Genomic DNA, 21,173 nt, shown 5'->3' with positions numbered 1-21,173 from the left:
AGCCTTCTCTTGCAATTACTGTGGTTCTTGTTCCTACTGCCTCACAGATCTAAAGCTGTCCATGTATCATTCTTGCGTGGACTATAAGTATATTATTTTATGCACTTTTTTGTCTTGACAAAGGACCTTGCCCAACACATTGCTATTCTGCTGACATCTGGAATTGTTCAATAATGTACCTTCACTTTTGCATGCATTCCTGGAGTGTGTGCTACCCATTTTGTTGTTCTCCGATTACATGAGCCATTGACAGTGTGTCTTGGGAGTTAGCACCACAAAGTATTTTCCAAGGAAGTGTTACTGCTTGTTTTAAAAAGAGTTTCCTGATTAATCACATTGGCTAGAAAGGGAGGAAGAGCTCTCGGTTCGGGAATCAGACGAAGCAATTGGCCCAGAGGGACAACCACAGGAGTGACAATTTCAGAGGTCAAACTTGAGGAAATCGCCCCTGCAGTTGAGAGACTGAATGTCTTCCAAAATTGTTGGAATAGTTACTGAAAAGACTACGGAAGAAAGTGTAGCCTGTGTCGGCCAACGTGAATTGGATGTGGGATTAGCGGCCTAAAGAGAGTCACACAGAGGGAGGCTAAGCAGGAGGAAGGCAGAGAAGCGTGCAGAGAGGGAGCCAGCCAGAGCCTGGGCTGATGGAATGAGATTGACAGAAAAACAGCAACAGCCTCTCAGTCCTGTGAGAGTGTATTAAGGTGCAGCAGAGCTTGAAGGCCCATCATGCACACCTATGTAAGCAGGTAGCACAACTCCAGTGCCAAAACTCAGAGAGGGCCAAAGTAAACCTGTTTCAAAGTTCACCAGCCTGGCCACAGTATCAGAGTATTTGACAGAAATGGACAAATGTCCTCCCTCTTTCTCCAGCGACTGGTTACAAGTGACTGTTGGTGATTTTTTTAGCCACAAAATGACCCCATTCCAGCCCTACAGAGCACAGGGCTAGTAGAAGGGAAAGTGGAGTGCAAGGGACTTAGGGTCTCTAGAGAGTTGGAGGGTTAACCTATCCAACACACAGAGCATCTCTTTCAGCAGCAATCAACTGGTTTATTCAACTGACATAATTGCTCCGATTGCTGGACAGGAGCTGCTCTGTGTGTCGGGCAACTACCGCAATGATAAACTGTTATTTTATTCGGCTGATAAGTCGAAGCTGCTGGGGATTGGACTGGTGGTATCCTCTGCATATCAGCAGAAGGCAGAGAAGAGAGAAGATTTGTCATACTGCAGCCAAAAGAGCATGCAGTGCCCCTGAACATTCAGTGCAGGTAGGAGACCTATACTCTAGAGCAGGGGTCCCCAACTCCAGTCCTCAGGGACCACCAACAGGTCATGTTTTCAGGATATCCTATGGTAAGAACACCTGTGGCAATGTGTCAGGCACTGAGAATAATTACATCACCTGTGTAACACTGAGGAAATCCTGAAAACATGACCTGTTGGCGGTCTCTGAGGACTGGAGTTGGGGAACACTGCTCTAGAGAATTTGCATTGCCTAGCAGTTATCAGGTGAGGTTGTCTGTCCTTCTGACTGAATTAATACTGCAGGAGCTGTGGGAGTGATATCCTGTATACTGCCCCATACAGTAATGGTGGCACTGTCCCTGGCTTCCTTTCCTCTGCTAAATTCAATCCCCTTCCCTCTTCTAATAAGTACGTTATAAGACTCATTCCGGTGTTCACACCTGTATCTTGGTTTTCATTACACACACAGGTAGTCCCAGTTGTGTAGTTGCTGTTGCTGCACTGGGCCAAGGCACTGTACCTGAAGGTCTGAACAGTTGTGTAGTAGAGACAGGCTTAGGTCAGGATGGGCAGCACAGGTGTGTAAATTAGGTCCAAGCTATAGACCAGGGGAGGCAGCAGAAATAAGCAGAATCCAAAATACAAAGCCATGGTCAGAGAGCACAGAGGTCAGTATAGTCAGAATTAGCACAGGTCATATTATGTCATTCGCACTCACGAAGTGACAAAATTCTGGCGAAACTCGGAAACAGCAACATAACTCATGGACAGACATTACACATGACTGACAAGCGCTCAAAACATGACCAAGCATACCCACACGCATAAACAGATGTAAATAGATACGATACGAGGTATTGGTTCATATAATGGTCAAAATACTTAAGCCTGCAAGCCCTCTTCATGGGTCCTTGTTGTCTCTCAGGTTCCTACTCTAACGAGACAACTTCCACATGCAACCTGCTTGCATGTGGGATGATCGTCCAAACAGGGACAGCCCTGCTGTTGTGGTTTGTTGGTCGTGACAGCGTCGTGGCATGGTGGCCTCGATGCAGGCCAAGACCTGTCACTTTGTTATTCAGGACAAGGGTTAATGCACAATGTGGAGAGACTGCTGGTGTTACCATGCAGGGCGGCGCACGGTCCCGCGGTCGGTGCGCGCCACCCCAGCGTCGGCTCCGGCGTCCTGAAGCCCTGACATCGGGGCTCTCCTGGCGACGTGGAGCTGCTGGTGTGTGGCGGCGTGGGCGTGTCCGCCCGTAGGGCGCCGCCCGCACTCCTCCACCTCTCTTGTGCAGTAGTGGGGGAGCTGGCTCCTCCCACTCTCCGCCCCGGGGCGGAGTCTTTCGTTTATAAGGCTGGCAGTGACCTGAGCTCACTGCCAAATTTATTGGTTCTGCTTGCATCTAGTCAGCCTGTCTCAGTCAGTGCTAGTTGCTAGTCAGTCTCCTTCTAGTTTGCCTGTCAGTTTCCACCTCCAGCCTTGCTTTGCCTTGTAAGTCCTGTTGGTCTTTTCCATCTGCCTCTCTGTCGGCACTCTGTCCCCCATCAGTTAGTTTCTTCTTGTCAGTCGCCAGGTCCCTAGCCAGCGCAGGGACCGACGTCCAGTTGTCCGCCTGGGGTTAGCCAGGGCCAAGGCAAGTAGGCAGGGACAGTGGGGTGCGGGAAGTTCAGGGCACCCCACCTGGCGCTCGGGGGGTCAGAGTGCCATAACATAATAACTGGCCCTTTAAACTGTTTTTTTTTCCATGGAGGCGATCAGCTCCCTCACAAACCAGCTGCAAGCCCTTGTGACGGTGATCCAGGATTTGTCAGCTCGTATGGTGGCCCAGGAGCAGTGGGCATTGTCGCAGGGGCGGGACGCCTCAACCAGTCCCGAACCCAAGTGGCCTCTTCCCGAGGTGTTCTCTGGGAGAGGAACAAGTTTTTTGTTTTTCAACAGGCATGTCGGTTGTTTTTTCGGATGCGTCCCCGTTCTTCCGGGTTGGAGGCCCAGAGGATTGGGCTTATAATGTCCCTGCTGCGGGGCTCTGCCCAGACCTGGGCTTTTTCCATTCCCGAGGGCTCCCCCAGCCTGCAGTCGGTGAACTCCTTTTTCCAGGAACTCGGGGGTATCTTCGATGAACCGGACCGAGTGGGGTTGGCGGTTTCTCGGCTGTTGGCATTGCATCAGGGGTCGCTTTGTGTGGAGGATTATTACTCCAATTTCAGATGCTATGCGGGTGATACTACATGGAACGATAGCGCTCTGAAAGACGTTTTTCTGCAGGGTCTCTCGGACGCGGTTAAAGAACTATTGATTTCCCATCCCGTTCCCGGGTCTTTAAAGGAGGCTATGGAGCTAGCGGTAAAGGCAGTTAGGAGGCTCAGGGCTGGGAAGCAAGATAGACAGGTCCGTAGAGTCAGGGAGGTCGTTTGTCCTGTTCCCTCCTCTTCCGTACCAGTCTCTGTTCCTGAGCCTATGGAAATGGACCCGCTGGACCCCAAGGAGCGACGCCAGATTCGTTTATTGCATCATCTCTGCCTCTACTGCGGGAAAGCTGGACATCGGGTGATAACCTGCCCCCTGAGGCCTCAGCGCCCACAGTCTGAATCGGCAGAAAGACTCCAAGTCCTAGGCGATTGCAGGGAGGATCGCCTAGGACTACAGGTACGTCCTAAACTTTTGGTACCTTGCCAGGTTAGATTCCGGAACTTCTCCCGCCCAGGGCAGGCGTTTATTGATTCCGGAGCAGCCGCTAACCTGATAAGCATGCGTTTTTTTAGGCCCCTGATGGCTGAATTTGTGGCGCTGAAGACGCCAATTCGTTTTACTAGCATTGATGCTACCCCTCTTGCTTCAGGCTTGGTACGATGGAGGACCCCAGTGTTACAGTTCACGGTGGGGGGTCGCCACTCGGAAGATCTATCATTCCTGGTGATGGAGAAAATGTCGGTAGACATGGTACTAGGGATGCCGTGGCTGGCGTTGCACAACCCCCAATTCGATTGGGCCACTGGGGAGCTGACCCAGTGGGGACCATCCTGCCATAGCCGTCTTGCTCCCCTTCCTCTCTGCTCAGTTGATATCGCGCTCAGTCTCCGTGGTCTGACTTCCCTTTCTACCCCATCTACCTGTCCTGCTGCTGATGTCGCCACCGATGTGCTGCAGGGGGGATGGAAGGAAGTGCAAAAGAGTCTAGAAGTGGTGGGGTCTCGTATGCAGTTGCATAGTGGGAAGAGTCTGTCTGTATCTGAGCCGTACAGGGTGGGACAGAAGGTGTACTGGTCCTCTGGAAATCGCAAAAGGAGGGTTCGCAGGGTGTTCCATAAGTCGTTATCGAAACCTTTTGTCCCTTCGGTGATGGTATATATAAGCACCAGACCTGGGGGATTGGCTGGCTGGAGAAATCCAACCTAGCTAGCTCAATCAACCCCTACCTGTGGGGCTGTGCTGCTGGAAACCCATATATACAACAGATCCCAGCAGCACACCCTAACAGGTCAAAACCAGGAACATATGAGCTGGGGTGTTGTCAGGGGACCAATGGACCAATTGTTTAGGCATCAACACTGCGGGGGGGTGGGGGTGGGGAGTGCAGGGAGACAATTGGAGTGGGAAGAGTAATGTAAATGTGCACTGGACCGTTAAGAGACTGGACAGACAGCACGACATCATAAAGCCCTTCTGCTCCACAGGAGATTTGTGTCTTCCATGAACTTCCCTTAGGATAACTGCATTACAGTTTGACAGGTGTATGGCCCTGGGCAAACAACCTACCTGCTACTGTCCTCAGAGCTGGGGAGCAAAAAGGTTGAATGAGCAATCCTGTCGGTATATTAAAGTGGAATTCCCATCTGGGACTTTTATGGCATATTCACAGGATATACTATAAAATCCCCTTAGGTGCAGGTCCCAACTCTAGAACCTGCAGCTATCTGAAGTTCAGGGCCCCCACTACCCGTGGCCTGGCTGAATGAGGTGGTCAGTGGTCGCAATTTGTGGAAACTGCCAAGCAGGCTGTGCTACATGATTTTTGTAACTCCTATAGAAGTCAATAGCAGTTATGCAAACAGTGTAACACAGCAAACTAGGGTGTTTCCACGGCTCCCGAGTTACGGAAACAGCATACTCATTTTTTGAGTACACTAAAAGTGCTGTAAAGAATCCTGAGGAAACTCCTGTCCTCACCATAGAAAGTGATTTACAACTTCCAGGAGTTCTTTCTGACTGTTAGATGTAAGGACTTGCTTTATCTGTATTCGTTATCTGCTTAGTTTTCCTTAATCTTCATCTTCCATTATGGTTGATTGATATTTTAGAGGTTATGAAACCAGTTAACAATTTTCCATAATAATAATAGGATAATTACCATTACATTATGCGTAGTACACAGTACATTATGTATGCACAGCAACAATTTCTCCTATATACAGTACTTTGCCTCTCAAAGTATTTAATTTCAAAGTTCAAACCTTTATCTGCATTTGTGACAGTCAATTATTATATGTTCATAGGACAGCAGAGGATTGCCAAAACAAAGATCAAGGTTATTAAATGAGGTGGATATGTAGCATATTTTTATGGCGCCAAGAGTAAATGTTTTAAAGCTAGATAACATATGAACTAATACTAATAGCTGTGAAACAAAACATGTAGAAGAAAATTCTTTCAAATTGTTCTCCCTGCACCTGGCCTCACAATATGTAGATAATGGTTACTAGAATATTATGAGGTCTGATACAAATCAATGATATTTTAGAGATCACAGTTGGCACAAACTTATAAGTAGAAAATAATATCAGTAAGATCAGTGAGTTATCATTCCTTCTCAAAGAATATTGACCATGTAAGAGAATCAGGAGTTTATTATCTATATAGGAGAATACCCAAGCCCTATTGCCCCTGCCATGAAAAACTGGTAACCTACCAGATTTTAGTGCACAGTTCTGGTTCTTTTAGGTTGCATAGCCTTATGGCCTGGTAGACTGAAATAAAGAATTACATGAGCGCAGATATTTTATCAATTTTAAAGTCAAATCATTTCACAAAAAAAGGCTTTACTGCATAGTACACATTTTATGTCATCTTTTCATCACACTGCGCAATATACAGTACACCAGAATTACACAAACATCTATGGAACGAACTCTGAAGAGCACTTAATGAAGATGTATTAATTTTATCATCTGGGATTATACACTGGTACCCAACGAGCACGGAGGAACTTTTATCCTTTCCTTAAAAGATCATCCACTAGAGAGCAATCCAGTTCACATGTTGGCTGCATATAGTACCATAATGTTGATATAAGTTCCCTACCTGTTAGGCCCCATGTCCACGGGCACACACGGTGACAGTGACAGTTGCGGGTGTGCCGCGGTGGGGATGGTTTCCATTGACTTTAATGGAAGCCGTCCATGCAGGATCTGCACGAAAATGGAGCATGCTGCGATTTCTTACCGCACGTGCAATCCACACACCGGGGAAAAAAATCCCATCCGCATGCATTAAGTTGCCCTGTGGATGCTAATGCATCCCTATGGGCTTCTAGAGCTGTGGATCTCCCGCACGGATTTTATAATTAAAATCCGCCTGTGGACATTGGGCCTTAGGTTTTTTGTTGACTCGTTCGTAAAAAATAAAACAAAACTGGTCCAGCGTTTTTTATGTCTTTGCTTTGTTGTTTTGCTTGTGCTAATAGTTTGTTATATACATGTTTTAAAAGTCTGTGTATGCAAGTAGCTATAGGATGTATGAAGAACTAGGGAGATGTCAGAGTCGTTGCAGGTTTGTCATTGTGAGCCTTTGCAAAGCCAGATTACTACTTTCCTTTACCGCTGCCAGTTTGCTGTACTGAATTGCAGAGGCCACAGACATTTGACATTGGTGGCATATTCTAGCAATATGCCATCAGCTTCTTGGGTGACTTAACACCTTTAGTAGTTCGCTGCAGAGAGCGATAAAACAATTACCTGCTGTGTCTGAGAAGTTAATAGCATTGTGTGACTTCTATGCTGGATCTTCCTGCATAGCACAACTGTGAGTTCACTGGGGAGCCTCTGAAACTGACCGAAAGAACCAGTGTAATAAATACTTCTGTGTGCTATTGGAAAACTGTGCAAGAATACTGAAATCTAGAGAGCACAATGGCTCTGTTGTTATCTCTGCGTCTCGCTGGACTGGAGTCTTTGGTTTAAAGGTTTTTTTCACGCTATTTTTATTTTATGACCTGTCCTCAGGATAGGTGATCAATAGTTGATTGTCAGGGGTCTGCTGCTCCTGTTCAGGCGCCTGCTATCACTGACAAAACACAAGGTGGAAGTAGATCACTATGACCCCCTTCTAGTGGTCAGCACTGGTAATTGCAGGTGCAGCTCCCTTGACGAAACTGCTAAGCATGCAAACATATCAGGGAAACGTTTGACATAGTCATAAACAAGGTAAACCTGTTATTAGTTCATTAATGGGGGGAAAAATGTTTTTTGAGTTGAACAGGTTTTTTGTAGTTATAATTGAAATTTATGTATAATATGCTTGTCACAGGAGACTTCTATATCACATGCCATAGCTAGATACGGTAGATGGATGCCTGTTCGTTCATGGTTATAAAACTCCACATCTGTATAAAGCTCTCTTGTAACACACGTATTGAACAATAACATATATGGACAATAACACTAATATTACTATGAGGCATTTGTGTAAACTGTTTTGCAGATGACCCTCTATCAGTATGCACCATACCGATCATGACGATTAACTTTCAGTTACATGCACTGCATAAACCACACACCAAAGCTGTTTTAAATGAGAATTTTTTCCATGCAGGTTTTTACGTCACTCTTGTAGTGAATCGATGGTGGAATCAGTTTGTAAATCTTCCGTGGCCTGACCGACTTATGTTACTCATCTCTAGCAATGTGCATGGAAGAGATGAGTATGGACGATTACTTCGCAGGACACTTATGCGTTATGTGAATCTTACATCTTTGCTTATCTTCCGCTCTGTTAGCACTGCAGTTTACAAAAGATTCCCAACCATGGACCATGTTGTAGAAGCAGGTATGGAAATATCCAGTGCCGATACAGCCACCAAAGTAGTTATTGACCTGTAGTTTAGGTTACCTAAGATAAAAGGTAGATTTTTATTTTGTTATTCAGTTACACTGGTTAGCACTACTTTTATTACCACTTTTCTTAGCATCTTTTTAGGGTCATTTTGAGATGCTGATTCCAAACATAGCATTAGTTCTGTTAAATTGTCTCTAATTTTCAAGATAATGGATGATGTAGTGATTCCTGCATTGTGCAGGGAATAGGATCCGTTATTAGTGTATCTTGACACCACCGGAAGCTAGGGGCTTGACAGGGGAAATGCCCCTCTCACACCCCTATCTCCCGATTGGCGCAATAGCTAAAGGTCCTGCAACCTGCAGGAATGGCTCTCTGTTACCATTCTGCTGCCGTTCGGTCCCTTGGGCGCAGCAGTGTAATCGGTGCACTGGTCGTGGACGCTGCGGGCGGTGGCAGGGAGTGTGTGTGCTGATTGCCCTCTGGCCTCCCAGAAGTGGCGCCCATTACAAAGTTACATCGGGTGGGGGACTGAAGGTGTAGCCGCTTCTGGGCCGGCCATGGCATCTGCTGCAGGACTGTGCAGCAGCCGGCTCTGACACTGTCCGTGGCCTGACTGCAGCTGCACACATGTAAAAGGTCCGGGAGTCCAGCGGTGGATGCTTGTCGGCTGTCCCCGGCATGTGCTCCTGGACTGTGCGGCCTCTGACTCCAAGTGTGTGTGGCGCCGGCCTTCTGGCCTCCCTGCAAGCGGCAGCCATTTAAAACAACCAAGAGTCCAGCAGGGGCCGCTTGTCGCCCGTCCCCGGCGTGTGCACCCGCCGGCTCCACATGTGTGGTTCCACATTCTGCCTTCCAAGCAAGGAAGCCCCTTGAACCTGCTGCTGCTGGGGTGGCTGCGATATGTGCTTTTCGGCTAATTTTAGTGGCCTTCCAGGACCTATAGCACAGCCTGCTCTCCATCCAATCAGCTACATGGGGCGTTACCCCCCCTCTTCCCTGTCAATCTTGGCTCCATCAGTACTTCCTGGTGGCGTCAAGATACACTAATACCATTGGACCCCATGACCCTGGAGGTCCCTTCACACCCTATGATTCTATAATTCCATTGACAAACATAAAAAATGCAAAAAATGGATTGGTCATGCATAGCCTAGTCACTAATCACATGGAAATTGCCTAAAATCATACAAAAGTAATTGCAATACCTAACCTAAGGTATTGTATTCCTAATAAAGAAAGCTGATTCAGATAACCACAATGAATGCAAAAAAAACCGATTGTTTCTAAAACCCTGTTTACACGCAAAGACAGTCGCTCAAAATTTGTTCAAAAGATAGGGAGAATGACAGTTTGAGCGATCATTTTGCATAAGCTGCCAATGGGTACTAATGCCGAGTAGTAGCTTATTGGCTTCATTTGCATGTAAATAAGGCTCCCTTCGCTGTATGCAGAGAACAGCAGGTGTTATCTGCATAAAGCCCCTTTGTTCTGCTGCGGGACTGCAGCTGAAAACAATGTTATCAGTGCTCCCATGGAGAATCACAGCATGCGGTCTCTGCTATCAGCTGCCTGACGTAAGGATGGATTTTAAACTCCACATAAAATCATTGTTCGGCTGAAAAGCTAACAATGGTAGCATTTACACGCAACAATTATTGCCTTACAAGACACTGTTTGAGTGAATTTTGAGCGATAATCGTCTTGTGTAAATGGGGTTTAAGGTTGAGTTTGATGTGGGTCATCAGGACAATCACATTGGACGCTCCAGCAGCTGTCTGCCATGTGCTGTCACTTCTGCCTTGATAACTTTCCTCATCACCTTGATGTCCTAATGGAACCTATCCCCTTAATAGTAAAATAAATAAACAAACATTGATCAGTAGTATAAGTACATCAGTATTTTATAGAATTGTTCTTTTATTTTCTCAACAGGATTTATGACATCAGATGAAAGAAAATACTTTGAAAACCTTAACTCTCCGCATCTGAAATATTGGGTGCCTGTTGTTTGGTTTGGAAATTTAGCTTCAAAGGCCAGGACTGAAGGGAGAATTCGTGAAAGTGTTGATCTACAAATAATGTTAAATGTAAGTACAGAACGTTCTAGCTACTGTCTTCTAATGGGATCCATTCCTCTTTTTGGCAAAAAAATATTCCGCTGGTAAAGCGGGAGCACACTGAATCCACAGGTATGGTTGTGATGACATGCGCCTTGGAATTTTTATACCCTCAGAATCTGAAACAAACAATACAAATACCTGCACTCTATAATCATAGAAAATATAAGAAAAAGAAAAACACAAAAATAAACCAATATAATAGAAACAATAAGGCCCAATGTCCACTTGCACGCACGGATTCCATTGCTGAGTCCCGCAGCGGATTCCAGCCTTGCCAGCGGATATGGACAGAAAAATAGTTTCTTATCTCTCTAGATGCAGAGCGGGTCTTCTCTCTCCCGGCTGGATCTTCTTTCTTCAGCACGGTGGATGCGTCCGGACACGCTAGCGACGTGCCGGACACATGCGCAGTGCAATTTTTTATTTTATTTCCTGCTTTCCTATGGATTCGCGGCACTTCCACAGTGACAGCCCAGGGACATTGGGCCTGAAGGGCAACAAAAGAGATCACAGTATCACAGGAAATGTCTTGATAACTATGTTGCTGTTTATTCAACAATATCTACTCCTAATAAAGAGCAGCATTTTAGTAAAATGACTTGCCGTTTTCAAGACAACTCATTTTGCTGATATGTCGCACTTCATTATGGATAGATATCTCTAATAAACAGCAACATTGTTATCAAGACATGTGATCTCTTTTGTTAGGGTCCGCTTACACCAAACGATTTATCGTTAGAACAAACAGTGTCAGAGTTCGCCCGTGCATCTTGCTCATACAGCAGATACTTCGTTGGCTCATTCAAACAAGAAATCGTTCAGTCATTCACATTCACTATATGCCTGAATGGGAAAGACTGACCGATCGGTGTTTCAACTGAATGATTAGCGATAGAGCCATTGATGATTTTTATGCCTGCATAAAATGAACTAAAGTGAACAATTTAATGTTCATCGTTTGATTGTTGGCTGCATTTACACTGAACCATTATTATTCATTTTCACTCATTTGAGCGATTTGTTTTTTTTAGCAATAATTGCCTTTGCCCCTGTGCATGTTGGGAAATTGGAACCTGGTGATTTTCGCTAGTCAAATGACGAGCACTAATGCAAGTCAGCATATATCACAGTTCAGGTGACTGTAATATTTAAAGGGCCATACCGATGCTTTTTTTTTTTTCATTATGTAGCTAGTCCGCCAGTATAAATAAGTGAACTCGTGTTACCTTGCTTAGTTATTGCTTTCTATCTGAAACTCCTGGCCTCTTTCTCCTCGGATGGGCATGTGATCTCAGTTCTGATCAGCTCAGATCTACTTGGATTTATATGTTCAGTTCATAGCCAGTTTCTTAGCCTGTGTGATGCTATTTCACGGCGTGTACAACAGAAATTGCCTGAAGATGGATGCAGACACTCCTATCACAGTTAATGATGATGATTACAAAGCTCCTGTCACATGGTTATAGTAGAGGAGATCACAGCTCATCCTCCTGATTGTATATTCATGGTTTGTAGCTTATTAGGTGAATGTTGTATACAGATGGTAACGGCAGTGTTGCAGTGAACGTACTGGTTGTAGCTGATCATATAATGCTGTACTGATGCATTATAGGATTAATGTGAAAGTAAAGGCAACATCAATATGGTATCTGATAAGCATCAAATAGGGGGCTGCTGCACTGCTTAAAATTGACTGCAGTATACAGAGGAAACCTCCAGAGTGTGACAGGCAATCAAATGAGGGGGATAGAGATGGGAAAAGTGTATTGACTGGAGTGGCCCTTTAGTTACTTAAACCAGTTCATTGCAAGGCCCTGTAAGTGGATACCACATGTATGCCGTCATTGTGCCAATCACTTAGTATAATTTCCAAACCATAAAATATGATTATTAAAATTCAAGATTTCTGGTGAATTATATGGAGTGAATTCACAACAATTCTACCATTGGAATTGCCATTATAATACATATGAGTGGACCAAGGAAGCAACAAGATCACTATAACATCTTTACCATCTGAATCCAGTACTGTGACTGCATCACCAACTAGGAAAGAGAGTGAAAGAGAGCTTGCACCATTCTGGAACGGCCTGGAGACACTGAGAGAGCACAGCGTTAAGCTGACTAATCTGACACAAGTAGTTCCAGCCCTACTGGAATAGCGCCAGAACACATGCGCCAAGAGATGATCGAATGAACAGCTGTGAGATTCTGGAAGTAAGCATACCAGCTGACTGTCCGAACAGCCAGAAGACACTGAGTAGACACAGCAGCATATCGGGCAAACAAGAGACATTTGGGCAGATTTACTAATATTGTCTAATATCATACAAAACAAGCTTAACCTAGACAGTCTTTAAATACAGATTCATCACAGTGGCACTGCGCTATGATAAATCTGTCAAATCTTTAGACTGTCTATTACTTGGCTTTGTTTATGCCACAATTTGGTGCAATTATTAGCAACTGATAACACATCTAGGTCATGCCCCCTTTTGTCGGACACAGCAAAGAAGTATCCAAAAGTATCTGAAATACATCATGTACGTATTTGGTGCAAAGCATTAAGGACTAGAGATGAGCGAACACCAAAATGTTCGGGTGTTCGTTATTCGTAACGAACTTCCCGTGATGCTCGAGGGTTCGTTTCGAACAACGAACCCCATTGAAGTCAATGGGCGACCAGAACATTTTTGTATTTCGCCGATGCTCGCTAAGGTTTTCATGTGTGAAAATCTGGGCAATTCAGGAAAGTGATGGGAATGACACAGTGACGGATAGGGCAGGCGAGGGGCTACATGTTGGGCTGCATCCTAAGTTCACAGGTCCCACTATTAAGCCACAATAGCGGCAAGAGTGGGCCCCCCCCCCTCCCAACAACTTTTACTTCTGAAAAGCCCTCATTAGCATGGCATACCTTTGCTAAGCACCACACTACCTCCAACAAAGCACAATCACTGCCTGCATGACACTCCACTGCCACTTCTCCTGAGTTACATGCTGCCCAACCGCACCCCCTCCCCCCCACAGCGCACACCAAAGTGTCCCTGCGCAGCCTTCAGCTGCCCTCATGCCACACCACGCTCATGTCTATTTAGAATTGCGTCTGCCATGACGAGGGACCTCAGGCATACACTGCAGAGGTTGGCACGGCTAGGCAGCGACCCTCTTTAAAAGTGGCGGAGCGATAGCCCACAATGCTGTACAGAAGCAATGAGAAATAGAATCCTGTGCCACCGCCATCAGGAGCTGCACACGTGGGCATAGCAATGGGGAACCTATGTGCCACACACTATTCATTCTGTCAAGGTGTCTGCATGCCCCAGTCAGACCGGGCTTTTTAATTCATAGACACAGGCAGGTACAACTCCCTATTGTGAAGTCCCTGTCGACCCACAGCATGGGTGGCTCCCTGGAACCCACCGGCGGTACACAGAAATATCCCATTGCATTGCCCAACACAGCTGAGGTAGTAATGTCGTGCTTAATGCAGGTGGGCTTCGGCCCACACTGCATGCCCCAGTCAGACTGGGGTTCTTTACAAGTGGACACATGTAGGTTTAACTCCCTGTGGACCCACTGCCTGGGTGGGTGCCAGGAAGCCACCGGCGGTACATAGAAATATCCCATTGCATTGCCCAACACAGCTGAGGTAGTAATGTCGTGCGTAATACAGGTGGGCTTCGGCCCACACTGCATGCCCCAGTCAGACGGGTTCTTTAGAAGTGTACAGATGTATTAAAAACTCAGTGTGCACCTACAGCATGGGTGGCTCCCTGGAACCCACCGGCGGTACACAAAAATATCCCATTGCATTGCCCAACACAGCTGAGGTAGTAATGTCGTGCGTAATACAGGTGGGCTTCGGCCCACACTGCATGCCCCAGTCAGACTGGGGTTCTTTACAAGTGGACACATGTAGGTTTAACTCCCTGTGGACCCACTGCCTGGGTGGGTGCCAGGAAGCCACCGGCGGTACATAGAAATATCCCATTGCATTGCCCAACACAGCTGAGGTAGTAATGTCGTGCGTAATACAGGTGGGCTTCGGCCCACACTGCATGCCCCAGTCAGACGGGTTCTTTAGAAGTGTACAGATGTATTAAAAACTCAGTGTGCACCTACAGCATGGGTGGCTCCCTGGAACCCACCGGCGGTACACAAAAATATCCCATTGCATTGCCCAACACAGCTGAGGTAGTAATGTCGTGCGTAATACAGGTGGGCTTCGGCCCACACTGCATGCCCCAGTCAGACGGGTTCTTTAGAAGTGTACAGATGTATTAAAAACTCAGTGTGCACCTACAGCATGGGTGGCTCCCTGGAACCCACCGGCGGTACACAAAAATATCCCATTGCATTGCCCAACACAGCTGAGGTAGTAATGTCGTGCGTAATACAGGTGGGCTTCGGCCCACACTGCATGCCCCAGTCAGACGGGTTCTTTAGAAGTGTACAGATGTATTAAAAACTCAGTGTGCACCTACAGCATGGGTGGCTCCCTGGAACCCACCGGCGGTACACAAAAATATCCCATTGCATTGCCCAACACAGCTGAGGTAGTAATGTCGTGCGTAATACAGGTGGGCTTCGGCCCACACTGCATGCCCCAGTCAGACTGGGGTTCTTTACAAGTGGACACATGTAGGTTTAACTCCCTGTGGACCCACTGCCTGGGTGGGTGCCAGGAAGCCACCGGCGGTACATAGAAATATCCCATTGCATTGCCCAACACAGCTGAGGTAGTAATGTCGTGCGTAATACAGGTGGGCTTCGGCCCACACTGCATGCCCCAGTCAGACGGGTTCTTTAGAAGTGTACAGATGTATTAAAAACTCAGTGTGCACCTACAGCATGGGTGGCTCCCTGGAACCCACCGGCGGTACACAAAAATATCCCATTGCATTGCCCAACACAGCTGAGGTAGTAATGTCGTGCGTAATACAGGTGGGCTTCGGCCCACACTGCATGCCCCAGTCAGACTGGGGTTCTTTACAAGTGGACACATGTAGGTTTAACTCCCTGTGGACCCACTGCCTGGGTGGGTGCCAGGAAGCCACCGGCGGTACATAGAAATATCCCATTGCATTGCCCAACACAGCTGAGGTAACGTCAGCTGTAATGCAGGTGGGCTAAAAATTAATTTGATTACACTGTAGGCGAGGGCCCACAAAAATTGCTGTATCAACAGTACTAATGTACATCCCAAAAATTGGCCATGGCTAGCCAAGAGGGCAGGTGAAACCCATTAATCGCTTTGGTTAATGTGGCTTAAGTGGTAACTAGGCCTGGAGGCAGCCCAGTGTAACGAAAAATTGGTTCAAGTTAAAGTTCCAACGCTTTTAAGCTAATTGAAACTTATAAAAATTGTTCTGAAAAATTATTTGAGTGAGCCTTGTGGCCCTAAGAAAAATTGCCCGTTCAGCGTGATTACGTGAGGTTTCAGGAGGAGGAGCAGGAGGAGGAGGAGGAGGAATATTAGACACAGATTGATGAAGCACAAATGTCCCCGTTTTGGATGGTGAGAGAGAACGTAGCTTCCATCCGCGGGTGCAGCCTACGTATTGCTTACGTATCGCTGCTGTCCGCTGGTGGAGAACAGAAGTCTGGCGAAATCCAGCCTTTGTTCATCTTGATGAGTGTTAGCCTGTCGGCACTGTCGGTTGACAAGCGGCTACGCTTATCGGTGATGATTCCCCCAGCCGCACTAAACACCCTCTCCGACAACACGCTAGCCGCAGGACAAGCAAGCACCTCAAGGGCATACAGGGCTAGTTCAGGCCACGTGTCCAGCTTCGACACCCAGTAGTTGTAGGGGGCAGAGGCGTCACCAAGGATGGTTGTGCGATCCGCTACGTACTCCCTCACCATCCTTTTGCAGTGCTCCCGCCGACTCAGCCGTGACTGGGGAGCGGTGACACAGTCTTGGTGGGGAGCCATAAAGCTGGCCAGGCCCTTAAAGACTGTTGCACTGCCTGGGATGTACATGCTGCTCGATCTACGCACATCCCCTGCAACATGGCCCTCGGAACTGCGCCTTCTGCCACTAGCGCTGTCGGCTGGGAATTTTACCATCAGCTTGTCCGCAAGGGTCCTGTGGTATAGCAACACTCTCGAACCCCTTTCCTCTTCGGGAATCAGAGTGGGCAGGTTCTCCTTATACCGTGGATCGAGCAGTGTGTACACCCAGTAATCCGTAGTGGCCAGAATGCGTGCAACGCGAGGGTCACGAGAAAGGCATCCTAACATGAAGTCAGCCATGTGTGCCAGGGTACCTGTACGCAACACATGGCTGTCTTCACTAGGAAGATCACTTTCAGGATCCTCCTCCTCCTCCTCCTCCTCAGGCCATACACGCTGAAAGGATGACAGGCAATCAGCCGGTGTACCGTCAGCAGCGGGCCAAGCTGTCTCTTCCCCCTCCTCCTCATCCTCCTCCTCCTCCTGTACGCGCTGTGAAATAGACAGGAGGGTGCCCTGACTATCCAGCGGCATACTGTCTTCCCCCGCCCCCGTTTCCGAGCGCAAAGCAGCTGCCTTTATGGTTTGCAGGGAATTTCTCAAGATGCATAGCAGAGGAATGGTGACGCTAATGATTGTAGCATCGCCGCTCACCACCTGGGTAGACTCCTCAAAATTACCAAGGACATGGCAGATGTCTGCCAACCAGGCCCACTCTTCTGAAAGGAATTGAGGAGGCTGACTCCCACTGCGCCGCCCATGTTGGAGTTGGTATTCGACTATAGCTCTACGCTGTTCATAGAGCCTGGCCAACATGTGGAGCGTAGAGTTCCACCGTGTGGGCACGTCGCACAGCAGTCGGTGCACTGGCAGCTTAAAGTGATGTTGCAGGGTGCGCAGGGTGGCAGCGTCCGTGTGGGACTTGCGGAAATGTGCGCAGAGCCGGCGCGCCTTTACGAGCAGGTCTGACAAGCGTGGGTAGCTTTTCAGAAACCGCTGAACCACCAAATTAAAGACGTGGGCCAGGCATGGCACGTGCGTGAGGCTGCCGAGCTGCAGAGCCGCCACCAGGTTACGGCCGTTGTCACACACGACCATGCCCGGTTGGAGGCTCAGCGGCGCAAGCCAGCGGTCGGTCTGCTGTGTCAGACCCTGCAGCAGTTCGTGGGCCGTGTGCCTCTTATCGCCTAAGCTGAGTAGTTTCAGCACGGCCTGCTGACGCTTGCCCACCGCTGTGCTGCCACACCGCGCGACACCGACTGCTGGCGACATGCTGCTGCTAACACATCTTGATTGTGAGACAGAGGAGGAGGAGGAGGAGGAGGGTGCTTTAGTGGAGGAAGCATACACCTCCGCAGATACCACCACCGAGCTGGGGCCCGCAATTCTGGGGGTGGGTAGGACGTGAGCGGTCCCAGGCTCTGACTCTGTCCCAGCCTCCACTAAATTCACCCAATGTGCCGTCAGGGAGATGTAGTGGCCCTGCCCGCCTGTGCTTGTCCACGTGTCCGTAGTTAAGTGGACCGTGGCAGTAACCGCGTTGGTGAGGGCGCGCACAATGTTGCGGGAGACGTGGTCGTGCAGGGCTGGGACGGCACATCGGGAAAAGTAGTGGCGACTGGGAACTGAGTAGCGCGGGGCCGCCGCCTCCATGATACTTTTGAAGGACTCCGTTTCCACAACCCTATACGGCAGCATCTCAAGGCTGATGAATTTTGCGATGCGGACGGTTAACGTTTGAGCGTGCGGGTGCGTGGCGGCGTACTTGCGCTTGCGCTCGAACACTTGCGCAAGCGACGGCTGAACGGTGCGCTGAACTACACTGCTGGATGGGGCCGAGGACAGCGGAGATGAGGGTGTGGGTGCAGGCCATGAGGCGGTAGTGCCTGTGTCCTGAGAGGGGGGTTGCATCTCAGTGGCAGGTTGGGGCACAGGGGGAGAGGCAGGGGTGCAAACCGGAGGCGGTGAACGGCCTTCGTCCCACCTTGTGGGGTGCTTGGCCATCATATGTCTGCGCATGGTGGTGGTGGTGAGGCTGTTGGTGTTGGCTCCCCGGCTGAGCTTTGCGCAACAAAGGTTGCACACCACTGTTCGTCGGTCGTCAGGCGTCTCTGTGAAAAACTGCCAGACCTTAGAGCACCTCGGCCTCTGCAGGGTGGCATGGCGCGGGGGGGCGCTTTGGGAAACACTTGGTGGATTATTCGGTCTGGCCCTGCCTCTACCCCTGGCCCTGGCCACCGCACTGCCTCTTGCAACCTGCCCTGCTGATGCCCTTGACTCCCCCTCTGAAGACCTGTCCTCCTGAGTAAGCGTTGCACACCAGGTGGGGTCAGTCACCTCATCGTCCTGCTGCTCTTCCTCCGAATCCTCTGTGCGCTGCTCCCTGGGACTTACTGCCCTTACTACTACCTCACTGCAAGACAACTGTGTCTGATCGTCATCGTCCTCCTCACCCACAGAAAGTTGTTGAGACAGTTGGCGGAAGTCCCCAGCCTCTTCCCCCGGACCCCGGGAACTTTCGAATGGTTGGGCATCAGTGACGATAAACTCCTCTGGTGGGAGAGGAACCGCTGCTGCCCAATCTAAGCAGGGGCCCGAGAACAGTTCCTGGGAGTGTTCCCGCTCCTGAGCAGGTGTCATTGTAGTGGAGTGAGGAGGCTGGGAGGAAGGAGGAGCAGCAGACAGAGGATTCGGATTGGCAGCAGTGGACGGCGCAGAACTGCGGGTAGACGATAGGTTGCTCGAAGCACTTTCTGCCATCCAGGACAGGACCTGCTCACACTGCTCATTTTCTAATAACCGTCTCCCGCGTGGACCCATTAATTGGGCGATGAATGTGGGGACGCCAGAAACGTGCCTCTCTCCTAATCGCGCAGCAGACAGCTGCGACACACCTGGATCAGGAGCTTGGCCTGTGCCCACACCCTCACTTGGCCCTCCGCGTCCTCGGCCACGTCCACGTCCACGTCCTCTAGGCTTACCCCTACCCCTCAGCATGCTGTATTACCAGTGATTAGATTTCCCAGGCAGGAAATAAATTGGCGCAAGACTGCAGGCCAAATATAATTTTTGCCCTTTTTGGAAAACGAAAGGCCCCACTGCCTCTAGTGAATGAATTATCTAAGTTTAATAACTGCGCTGTGTCCCTGCTTATGTGTCACAGAACGTGAGGGTAGCAGAGTTATTAACTGTGGCAGAGCAGGTATTTTTTTTCCCAATTAAGGAAAGCAAATGGCGAAGCCAGCAGTAAAGCGTAGCTGGCTGCGTATGATTTAGCAATGTTTTTCACGCAGCTCACACGTCTCCACAGGCGTAAGGACGGACACAGGCTGGACAAATAGATTTCTTTTCAGTTTTTTCCCACCAACAGGCAGCACTGCGTATATTCAATGAACCTGCGAAGTTTAATAACTGCGCTGTGTCCCTGCTTATGTGTCACAGAACGTGAGGGTAGCAGAGTTATTATAACTCTTGGAGAGCAGGTATTTTTTTTCCCAATTAAGGAAAGCAAATGGCGAAGCCAGCAGTAAAGCGTAGCTGGCTGCGTATGATTTAGCAATGTTTTTCACGCAGCTCACACGTCTCCACAGGCGTAAGGACGGACACAGGCTGGACAAATAGATTTCTTTTCAGTTTTTTCCCACCAACAGGCAGCACTGCGTATATTCAATGAACCTGCGAAGTTTAATAACTGCGCTGTGTCCCTGCTTATGTGTCACAGAACGTGAGGGTAGCAGAGTTATTAACTGTGGCAGAGCAGGTATTTTTTTTCCCAATTAAGGAAAGCAAATGGCGAAGCCAGCAGTAAAGCGTAGCTGGCTGCGTATGATTTAGCAATGTTTTTCACGCAGCTCACACGTCTCCACAGGCGTAAGGACGGACACAGGCTGGACAAATAGATTTCTTTTCAGTTTTTTCCCACCAACAGGCAGCACTGCGTATATTCAATGAACCTGCGAAGTTTAATAACTGCGCTGTGTCCCTGCTTATGTGTCACAGAACGTGAGGGTAGCAGAGTTATTAACTGTGGCAGAGCAGGTATTTTTTTTCCCAATTAAGGAAAGCAAATGGCGAAGCCAGCAGTAAAGCGTAGCTGGCTGCGTATGATTTAGCAATGTTTTTCACGCAGCTCACACGTCTCCACAGGCGTAAGGACGGACACAGGCTGGACAAATAGATTTCTTTTCAGTTTTTTCCCACCAACAGGCAGCACTGCGTATATTCAATGAACCTGCGAAGTTTAATAACTGCGCTGTGTCCCTGCTTATGTGTCACAGAACGTGAGGGTAGCAGAGTTATTATAACTCTTGGAGAGCAGGTATTTTTTTTCCCAATTAAGGAAAGCAAATGGCGAACCCAGCAGTAAACCGTAGCTGGCTGCGTATGATTTAGCAATGTTTTTCACGCAGCTCACACGTCTCCACAGGCGTAAGGACGGACACAGGCTGGACAAATAGATTTCTTTTCAGTTTTTTCCCACCAACAGGCAGCACTGCGTATATTCAATGAACCTGCGAAGTTTAATAACTGCGCTGTGTCCCTGCTTATGTGTCACAGAACGTGAGGGTAGCAGAGTTATTATAACTCTTGGAGAGCAGGTATTTTTTTTCCCAATTAAGGAAAGCAAATGGCGAACCCAGCAGTAAACCGTAGCTGGCTGCGTATGATTTAGCAATGTTTTTCACGCAGCTCACACGTCTCCACAGGCGTAAGGACGGACACAGGCTGGACAAATAGATTTCTTTTCAGTTTTTTCCCACCAACAGGCAGCACTGCGTATATTC

At 48.3% G+C, this 21,173-nt stretch overlaps 1 protein-coding gene across 5 annotated transcripts in view; it reads left to right on the top strand.

The window, feature by feature from the left end:
• LOC136611781 (bestrophin-3-like) overlaps positions 1 to 21,173 on the top strand; it is an 80,306-nt gene that overhangs the window by 36,218 nt on the left and 22,915 nt on the right. For 2 of the 5 annotated variants that reach the window (XM_066591629.1, XM_066591631.1), the window contains 2 exons: positions 8,063 to 8,296; positions 10,241 to 10,395. In XM_066591629.1, coding sequence (XP_066447726.1) covers positions 8,063 to 8,296; positions 10,241 to 10,395 — 389 coding nt within the window. Of the gene's footprint in view, positions 1 to 3,876; positions 3,902 to 8,062; positions 8,297 to 10,240; positions 10,396 to 21,173 lie in introns of those variants that run through there. The other 3 variants (XM_066591633.1, XM_066591632.1, XM_066591630.1) reach the window with 3 other exon arrangements.

This window comes from Eleutherodactylus coqui, chromosome 2 (genome assembly GCF_035609145.1).
Source record: "Eleutherodactylus coqui strain aEleCoq1 chromosome 2, aEleCoq1.hap1, whole genome shotgun sequence".
NCBI classification, from domain to species: Eukaryota; Metazoa; Chordata; class Amphibia; order Anura; family Eleutherodactylidae; genus Eleutherodactylus; species Eleutherodactylus coqui.
Note: the sequence above shows the minus strand (reverse complement) of the source record. Positions and strands in the feature narration are given on the sequence as shown.